The 9,565-nt window shown below is 36.8% G+C and overlaps 1 protein-coding gene across 2 annotated transcripts; it reads left to right on the top strand.

The window, feature by feature from the left end:
- The first annotated feature begins 346 nt into the window (after positions 1–346).
- On the top strand, positions 347–9,523 carry LOC132608912 (ABC transporter C family member 14-like). 2 transcript variants are annotated; one of them, XM_060322700.1, is made up of 12 exons: positions 347–525; positions 1,236–3,414; positions 3,900–4,220; positions 4,777–4,863; positions 4,989–5,606; positions 5,775–5,939; positions 6,371–6,665; positions 6,774–6,988; positions 7,085–7,390; positions 7,857–7,920; positions 8,040–8,279; positions 9,182–9,523. In XM_060322700.1, exons 2-12 carry the CDS (start codon positions 1,279–1,281, stop codon positions 9,280–9,282), a joined length of 4,548 nt encoding a protein of 1,515 aa, XP_060178683.1. In that variant the 5' UTR covers positions 347–525; positions 1,236–1,278; the 3' UTR covers positions 9,283–9,523. The 2 variants fall into 2 exon arrangements, with proteins under 2 accessions (XP_060178683.1, XP_060178684.1); XM_060322701.1 differs by lacking the exon at positions 347–525 and adding an exon at positions 592–710.
- The last annotated feature ends 42 nt before the right edge of the window (positions 9,524–9,565 follow it).

The raw sequence follows: 9,565 nt of genomic DNA, 5'->3' as shown, positions 1-9,565 counted from the left end.
GTGTTAAAGTGAGACAATATGTCGTTCTCCATTTGCACTTTGCAAGAAAACCACATTGTCTTTGTCAAAGACTTAGTAAACATCCTGCTCTCTCCATCTCATATTAATTGTCCACATTACTAAATATATCCGTCTTAAAATATTTATACATTTAAAAACTCAAAATAGAATTAATAATTTATTTATTTATTTTAATTTTAACATTAATTATTTTTAAAGTAATTATTATTGATTAAAGTATAATTTATTGAAAAGAGATACGAATAAAATGCGCGTAACAGCAAAATGTGCGTAACAGCAAATGTGGGACAGAGGGAGTACAGTATATTAGACTTTGAATAACATTAGAAGAGATATATTCGAAGGTGCAAAGAAATAGGCTTCTTTGAATACAGTACCAAATACACTAGAAAAACTGTATGGTTCTAGTACTACTAATAGATTTCTTGTTCTTTAAATAGAACTGTTTGAGTGAAGAGATGTGAATTTTTCTCAACAAATTTATATCTTTGGCTTTCAGTTCTGGTTAGTTCTATTCATCTTTCAATTACTTATTAGCTTTTGCTTAGCAAAAGTTTCTTGCCTCTATGCCAAAAAGTCTATTTTTGCATGAGTTTTGTTGCTCTTTAATTATTGAGAAAGTATTTTTTCTTGATGGAATGGATTTTTCTCTTTTGCCATTATGATTAGAATTTATCAAATCTTAATTGGTATGAACTTTTTTGACAAATAAACATTTTGCTTCACATCATCATATCTGTTAATCATATTGCTTTAAACTTTTGCTAAAGTAGTATTTCCCTTTTTGTATTTTTTTTCTATATGAACTTTTGCTGTACTATGAAAAATTCTCATCATCATATCTGTTTTCATATTGCTCTAAGCTTTTGCTAAAGTTCCCTTTTTGGACTTTTTATATGAATCTTTGCTGTACTATTAATAGTTCATGAACTTTTTTATTGTACAGTGGTTCAACCTAGTAGCTAAAAAGTATTTTTGGTTAATCTGAGAGGTCTCTTTCTCCTTCACTTAATACTTTTACATGTTTCCCTTTAGCTCTCTATCTTTGTTTTCTTCTTGATTTGTTTCTTTCTTTTGATGATTCTTTTTCCAAACCACAATCTTCATGTGGTTTCATGTTTTGTTACTATGCTTCCATACTTTGTGTCTTTTGTTATGGGTGACAATATGTTTTCTTGATGAATAAAAAGATTCCTTTCTTTTTTTGTGTTCAGAAAGTCAAGGAATGCAGATTCAGGGGATATAAAGACATAAAAGATGAATCTTTTATGGTTAAATAACATGGTTGGGAAAAATATGTCTTCAGAATCTTGGTTAACATCACTTTCTTGTTCTGCATCAACACTACAATCTTCAGATGATTCACCAGTGGTTAAATGGCTAAGATTCATTTTCCTCTCACCATGTCCTCAGAGGACTCTGCTATCTTCCATTGATGTGCTTCTTTTGCTTACTTTCATTGTATTTGTAGTACAAAAGTTGTACTCAAAGTTTAGGTCTAATGACAGTTCTAATTCTGGCATTGACAAACCTCTCATTGCACACAACAGAATTTCTGTCAGAACCAATCTTTGGTTTAAGCTGTCTCTGATTTTATCAGCTATTTTAGCCATATCTTCTATAGTTTTATGCATTTTGGTTCTTGGAAGAAGTTCCCAATCGCCTTGGAAACTCATCGATGGAGTATATTGGTTGTTTCAAGCGATTACACATGTTGTGATCACTATACTAATAGCTCATGAAAAAAGATTTCGAGCTGTTTCCCATCCGATATCACTTCGTGTGTTCTGGATTGCAAACTTTGTAGTTATGAGTTTGTTTTTCGGTTGTGGGGTCACAAGGCTGGTCTCATTTAAGGAAATTGATCCTATTTTGAGAATGGACGATATAAGTTCATTAGTTGCATTTCCTATTTCTGTTGTTCTTTTCATTGTTGCAATAAAAGGGTCGACCGGAGTTGCTATGACTGGTGATTCTGAATCTCACATGGGGGATGAAAGTGAAACCAATGGGTATGAACTCCTTGTGGATAAATCCAGTGTGACTGGATTTGCTTCAGCTTCTCTAGTATCAAAAGCTTTTTGGATTTGGATGAACCCTTTACTGCAGAAAGGTTACAAGTCACCTCTCAAGATCGACGAAGTTCCTTCACTTTCGCCACATCATAGAGCAGAAAAAATGTCCGAACTTTTTGAGAGGAATTGGCCTAAGCCTGAAGAAAACTCGAAGCATCCTGTCCGAACAACGTTGCTGCGTTGCTTCTGGAAAGAAGTTGCCTTTACTGCTATTCTTGCAGTAATTAGAGTCTGTGTGATGTATGTAGGGCCAACACTTATAAACAGGTTTGTTGATTACACAGCCGGAAAAAGGACGTCTCCGTATGAAGGATACTACCTCATAGGAACTCTCCTAGTAGCCAAATTTGTGGAAGTTCTGACATCTCATCAATTCAACTTTAACTCTCAGAAGCTCGGAATGCTTATTCGATCCACACTTGTGACTTCTTTGTATAAGAAGGGCTTAAGGTTGTCGTGCTCAGCTAGGCAGGCTCATGGTGTTGGACAGATTGTAAATTATATGGCTGTCGATGCTCAACAGCTTTCCGATATGATGCTACAGCTTCATTCCATTTGGCTCATGCCACTTCAAGTTTCTGTGGCTTTAGGAATTCTTTATACTTACCTGGGTGCTTCGACTGTTGTAACACTAGCGGGACTTGCAGCGGTTATGGTATTCGTGGTGTTTGGGACTAAAAGAAACAACAGATTCCAATTTAACATCATGAAGAATCGCGATTCCAGAATGAAGGCAACAAACGAGATGCTTAATTACATGCGTGTTATAAAGTTCCAGGCGTGGGAAGAACATTTTAACAAGAGAATTCAAACGTTCCGTGAATCCGAGTACGGATGGTTGTCCAAGTTCTTGTACTCGATAGCTGGTAATATCATCGTCTTGTGGAGCACGCCTCTTCTAGTGGCGACACTCACTTTTGGAAGTGCGATTTTGTTGGGAATTCCACTTGATGCCGGGACAGTGTTCACTGCAACTTCTCTCTTCAAGATGTTGCAAGAACCAATCAGGACCTTTCCTCAATCCATGATCTCACTTTCACAAGCAATGATATCGCTTGATAGATTGGACAAATATATGATAAGTAAGGAGTTAGTGGATAAATCAGTGGAAAGATTGGAAGGTTGTGGGGGTACAATTGCTATGAAGGTGAAAGATGGAACTTTTGGCTGGGATGATGATAACAATGAAGAAGCATTGAAAAATATAAATTTTGAGATTAGAAAAGGAGAGCTTGCAGCTGTAGTAGGGACAGTTGGGTCGGGGAAATCTTCCCTCCTCGCATCAGTACTTGGTGAGATGCACAAGTTATCGGGTCAGGTATGGATCTTATCCTCATAGCTCATCCTTCTGTTTGAAAATGTGTAGAGTGGAAGTCTTATATGAAGAAAAATTACAATCAAACAAGTACCTTTCAAATATATTTTCGTACTGGTGCACTAATATATTCTCCTTGATGTATCAATTGATCTCCACTGAATCTGCGCCGTTAATGGCCAAACAAATCATACTAATGTGCTTCACTCCTTTTGCCCCAAATCTTAATCGTCTTTGCTTCTAATGAACTTCAAACATGTAAACTGAACACCTAATGCAAGAACTAAGAACCATATATTATCATTTATATTGCATTAGCTGATTAGTTTCTTTACACATCTAGACCATATTTTACATTTTTTGCTTGGTTGTAATTCATACTTAATCTACATGTACCGATTCACCTATTTCATGATATATAAGTAATACGATTAGCTAAATATAGAAATCATATGTTAACTTGCTTTTGCCAACCCCTTGTTCGACAGGTCACAGTTTGTGGTTCAACTGCCTATGTTGCACAAACATCGTGGATTCAGAATGGCACGATACAAGAAAATATCCTGTTTGGTATGCCAATGAACGGAGACAGATACAAAGAAGTAATCCGGGTTTGTTGCTTGGAGAAGGACTTGGAAATGATGGAGTTTGGAGACCAGACTGAAATAGGAGAGCGTGGCATCAATCTCAGTGGTGGCCAGAAGCAGCGAATTCAGCTTGCAAGAGCTGTTTACCAGGACTGTGATATTTATTTACTTGATGATGTCTTCAGTGCAGTTGATGCTCACACTGGCTCTGAAATCTTCAAGGTTAGAATTCTTCAACGTCATACCTCTTGGCGATTTAATTTAATATGGAAATTACACTGTTCCATTCTGCTAATTATGGACCTATTAGAGGAAAACAGTTGAATTGGTTGAGTGGCTTTGTAGGTGAAATGACAATAGTTGAGGACTTTTCTGTTACAAACCAAAGAAAAGTGAGTTTCTGTGATTGTATCTTTAGTTGAGTGACTTTTCTGAGATAATTACCATTAGTTGAGTGGCCGTCTGAGAAATCAACTCCTTAACCATATACTCTTGCCACTTACCGTCCACATTATTGTAGGGACCAAAGAATACCATCTCCTTCTTTATTATGCTTTAATTTGTATCTAAGGAGGCAACATCGTGATTCTTGTTTTTTGACCCTTGATGAAAATTCTTCTTACTACATTAATTTTCCATGAAGTTGACAAGTCCTATTTGCTACCTGAATACTTTGATATTTTGACCTGGTGTCTATGTATATTCAACCATCACATTTCCAAGCTCCAACTTGTTTATTCTTATAATGTCCATCTGAAAATTTCGAACTCTTTTGCAGGAATGCGTGAGGGGAATTCTTAAAGATAAAACTATTTTGCTTGTCACGCACCAAGTTGACTTCTTGCATAATGTTGATCTGATCCTTGTAAGTTCCGGAGTTGTGGTTCTCATCTTCCTAATTAAGCCTCTTTGGAACCAAGTATCAAGAGTAGTTTTTGTTTGGTTTCTGTAAAACCTGAACTTTGTGTTTTTTGTTATACTTTCTTGAAGGTCATGCGAGATGGGATGATTGTGCAATCTGGCAAGTACAATGAGATACTAGAAGCTGGCATGGATTTTCAATCGCTAGTAGCTGCTCATGAGACGTCTTTAGAACTTGTCGATGTGGAAACCAACAATGAGAGCAACGCTTCCCTCGAAGTATCAAAATCTTTTCGAAGACATGGGGAGGAAAATGGAGAGGATAAATCTCAACAGTCTACATCTGATAGGGGGGATTCTAAACTTATAAAGGAAGAAGAAAGAGAAACTGGAAAAGTCAGTCTTCAAGTGTACAAGTTATATGTTACTGAAGCTTTTGGATGGTGGGGCGTAGTACTTGTTCTCTTGTTTTCTTTCTTGTGGCAAGGTTGTCTAATGGCAAGTGATTATTGGCTGGCATATGAAACTTCAGCAGATCGTGCCATGTCCTTCAATCCTTCTTTGTTCATCGAGATATATGGTATTATTGCACTTGTTTCTGCTTTGGTGATATTGATGAGGATGTATTTTGTGACACTCATGGGGCTTAAGACTGCCCAAATATTTTTCGGACAGATTCTTCACAGTATACTGCATGCTCCTATGTCTTTTTTTGACACAACACCTTCTGGAAGAATACTGAGTCGGGTAAATTTCTGAAGACAAGTTTGTGCTTTTGCATGTAAATTTCAAAGTTTGCTGCTTAGATGATCAAATAAAGACAAGTATCTGTTGCATGATTTAATGTGTATGAGATGTCTGATTTGTGAATAGAAATTTATCACTGATGTTGAGATGTTTCGGTTACTTCTGCAGGCATCTAATGATCAGACCAACATTGATGTGTTCCTACCATTTTTTATGAATCTCACTTTGGCCATGTTTGTCACACTGCTCGGCATCATCATCATCACATGCCAATATTCTTGGCCTACTGCACTACTTTTGATTCCTCTTGGTTGGCTAAATTTCTGGTACCGGGTACGAGCACACTCTTTTTAATGGCTGTCCTTTTCGCTCTTTTTCTTTTCTTGTGTGAACTCAAATCCAAATTCATTTCTTAACATTCTTTTAAAGTTGATTAGTTCTCTGAGCATTTTGGCTGAAAGGTATCATGTAGATCAAAAGGGAAACTTTATTTTCTGCCCATCTTAAGCTTTTTACTTAGATGTGGTTAAGTACATGTCTCAGTGGCTCCTATTTTTTGACTATTTGCAACTCTGATCAATCAAAATTTTTTGGGGCAGAGTTGCTGTTCCTTGATGACTAGATAAACATAATATGTTTTAAAGTAATTCAACTGGAGCACACAGATATCACGCGTGTTATTTGGGATCTTTGAAAAAGATAAGGACTGATAATTATTTAGAGATTATAATTGAAATAAAAGTAAATTCATTTCTGGTTTACAGGGATATTATCTTGCAACATCTCGTGAATTGACTCGGCTTGATTCAATTACAAAAGCACCTGTTATTCATCATTTCTCCGAAAGCATATCAGGCGTTATGACTATACGTTGCTTCAGGAAGCAGGGGATGTTTTGTCAAGAAAATGTAAACCGAGTGAATGCCAATTTGCGAATGGATTTCCATAACAATGGATCCAATGAATGGTTAGGCTTCCGACTGGAACTGATCGGAAGCTTACTTCTCTGTGTTTCTGCAATGTTCATGATTATCTTACCTAGCAGCATCATTAAGCCAGGTATAATACCGTCCAATGATCACTTATGGGGAATGAACTCTAGTTTTTTTTACTTTCTATTCTGGAGCTGAAGAGAACTAATATTCCTTTTTTTTTCTTTTTCTGCAGAAAATGTTGGCTTATCACTATCATATGGTTTGTCCCTTAACAGTGTGCTATTCTGGTCCATCTTTGTGAGTTGCTTTGTGGAAAATAAAATGGTTTCTGTTGAAAGATTAAAACAGTTCTCATGCATACCATCAGAAGCAGAGTGGAAGAAAACTGATTTTGTTCCACCTCCAAACTGGCCAAGCCACGGGAACGTTGAGCTTGAAGACTTACAGGTAATAACTCCAACTGATATTCATTAGCCTACAGATTCTTAAATTTCAGATATGTTAACATTGAAGCTCTATATTGTTTATTCTACTGGTGAACAGGTCAGATATCGGCCAAACACTCCGCTAGTGCTTAAAGGAATTACTCTCAACATTAGAGGGGGAGAGAAGATCGGTGTCGTTGGTCGTACTGGGGGTGGAAAGTCAACACTAATTCAAGTTTTCTTCCGTTTGGTGGAGCCTGCAGCCGGAAGAATAGTCATCGATGACATTGATATATCCAGGCTTGGGCTTCATGATCTTAGATCTCGCTTCGGAATCATTCCCCAAGAGCCAGTTCTTTTTGAAGGAACTGTGAGAAGCAACATTGACCCCATTGGACAATATTCAGATGATGAAATTTGGAAGGTAATTTAACTTGCCGAGTGAACTAGTTTACGAACTACCTCAAAAGATCACGTAAAATTAGCGAGAAACATGTCTAGACTGCTGACGTTTTATTTGGATGATAATTCTGTAAGAGCAACATACTACTCCCTCCGTCTCAATTTGTTTGTCTTAATTTGACTTGCTGCGCAGTTTAATAAAATAAAGAAGACTTTTGAATCTTTTGATCTGAAACTAAAGATATGTGTAATATACCAAAATTCCCATGGAATCTTGTGGTCATAAGTAGGTCACGTAGGATGTCGAGTGTAAAGAGTTAGTACTACATATAAGAAAGTGACAATTCTTTTCTAGAAAGGAAAAGGAAAGTAAGATAGACAAATTGGAAGGAAGGGAGTATTTGTTAATGAGAAAAAAAGCAAATACTCCATATATTGTTTTGTTAACTTCCAGGAATTTATCTAACATGAAATCGTGCACATTGTAGAGCCTTGATCGCTGCCAACTGAAAGATGTGGTGTCTTCAAAACCTGAAAAACTTGATTCACCAGGTACCTTTTTCCTCCTCCACGCGATCCTTGTGATTCTCTGCTGAATTATGCAACCAACATTGATGCTTTTCAAATATTATACATACTGATAGCTGAATACTGTCATTGGTAAATCATAGTTGTTGATAACGGTGATAACTGGAGTGTTGGGCAGAGGCAGCTTCTTTGCTTGGGAAGAGTGATGCTAAAACGAAGCAGACTTCTATTTATGGATGAGGCAACTGCCTCTGTTGATTCACAGACAGATGCTGTGATTCAGAAAATCATCCGTGAGGACTTCGCGACCTGTACTATAATCAGCATTGCCCACAGAATACCAACAGTCATGGATTGCGATAGAGTTCTTGTTGTAGATGCAGGTACTGATTTCTCTCCTTTTACTTTGTACCTTATTTGAATCTGGTAAATGGTTATTTCTCTTTATGTGAGGATCATTTCAAATCAAGCATGGTCAGTATCTTCTATGAAGAATTTTACCTACTCTCTTTGCCAAGTAGTAAATGCCATGAAGTTCTTGGCCTATCTGGTTTGGCTTTTCCCTTTGCCTGATTTTGTGAGTTTCATACTAACATCAAACTAGAGGCTTATGATATACTGTCTGTAAGTCTGATCCCTTATTTATATACATTGTTCTCTTTTCCTTTTTGGTTTAACTAATATAAACGGACAGTAAAAAAGAATCACATTAGTAGGGTGTGTCTAGTATAGACGAATGTTTTCCAATTTTCTCATGTTTGGTTAGGTCACAATGTTTTGGTAAACATTTTCTCTAGGAAAACAAGTACCTTTAAGAATCAGGAAAATGACTTCTGGAGTAGGGAAAACAAGTTCTATAAGTGGCATTTTACGTTGATTATCTCCCCCCCCCCCCCCCCCAAAACCCACACCCCCACAACAGCATCGCCACCCCCCACCACTCACTGCCCTTCACCTCACCCCGATGCCCCATCACCCCCCTCTCATAATGTTTGCCTAGATTATATATAAATGCTCTTCGGATTCTGCTTACTCACCAAACACCAAACGTGGAAATATCACTTATTTCCTCTGAAACATTGTTCGTGCGAAAACATTTTTCTTCATATCAAACACTTTTAATGTGATTTAACCTACTATAGCAGATAATCTGTCTGATTTTCCAGGTTACTGATTCTACTAATTATAGCTAGTTAGTTATATTTTAGCTTTTAAGTAGCCTAATAGTGTTAGTATATAGAAATTAATTTTCTTTTTACCCCAACATTTCATTTTTTTTATGCAGGAATAGCAAAAGAGTTTGACAGACCATCTCGATTGCTGGAAAGGCCTTCACTTTTTGGGGCTTTGGTTCAAGAATATGCCAACAGGTCATCTGAGCTCTAACCAAACCATTCTGGCTTTCTTGGTTTTTGCTGTAATTTGCAAAATACCTATCCAATTATTTACATAGATTTCCAAATAGTGCCATCTCTCCCACTAGTCTTATCTATTATATTTTTGATGAAATGTAACAATATTGGCATTAACAATAGTAATTGATGAATCCATTTAATTAAAACAGCCAGAAGGTTATTCTGTTATTAGTCTTTACATCAATTATTATAAAGGCTGATTTTTGCTCTCCTCTTCCGATCCCCAAACTGTTCTAGCTTGTGTGTTTTCCTAC

Source organism: Lycium barbarum, chromosome 9, assembly GCF_019175385.1.
Source record: "Lycium barbarum isolate Lr01 chromosome 9, ASM1917538v2, whole genome shotgun sequence".
Classification (NCBI taxonomy): Eukaryota; Viridiplantae; Streptophyta; class Magnoliopsida; order Solanales; family Solanaceae; genus Lycium; species Lycium barbarum.
The sequence above is the reverse complement of the archived record's forward strand: the minus strand, read 5'-3'. Positions and strand labels throughout refer to the sequence as shown.

Coding starts and splice junctions, on each gene's coding strand:
- LOC132608912 (XM_060322700.1), top strand. CDS start 1,279: ATGAATCTTTTATGGTTAAATAACATGGTTGGGAAAAATATGTCTTCA. Junction 4,864..4,988: donor ATAATGTTGATCTGATCCTT/GTAAGTTCCGGA, acceptor ACTTTCTTGAAG/GTCATGCGAGATGGGATGAT. Junction 5,940..6,370: donor GGCTAAATTTCTGGTACCGG/GTACGAGCACAC, acceptor TCTGGTTTACAG/GGATATTATCTTGCAACATC.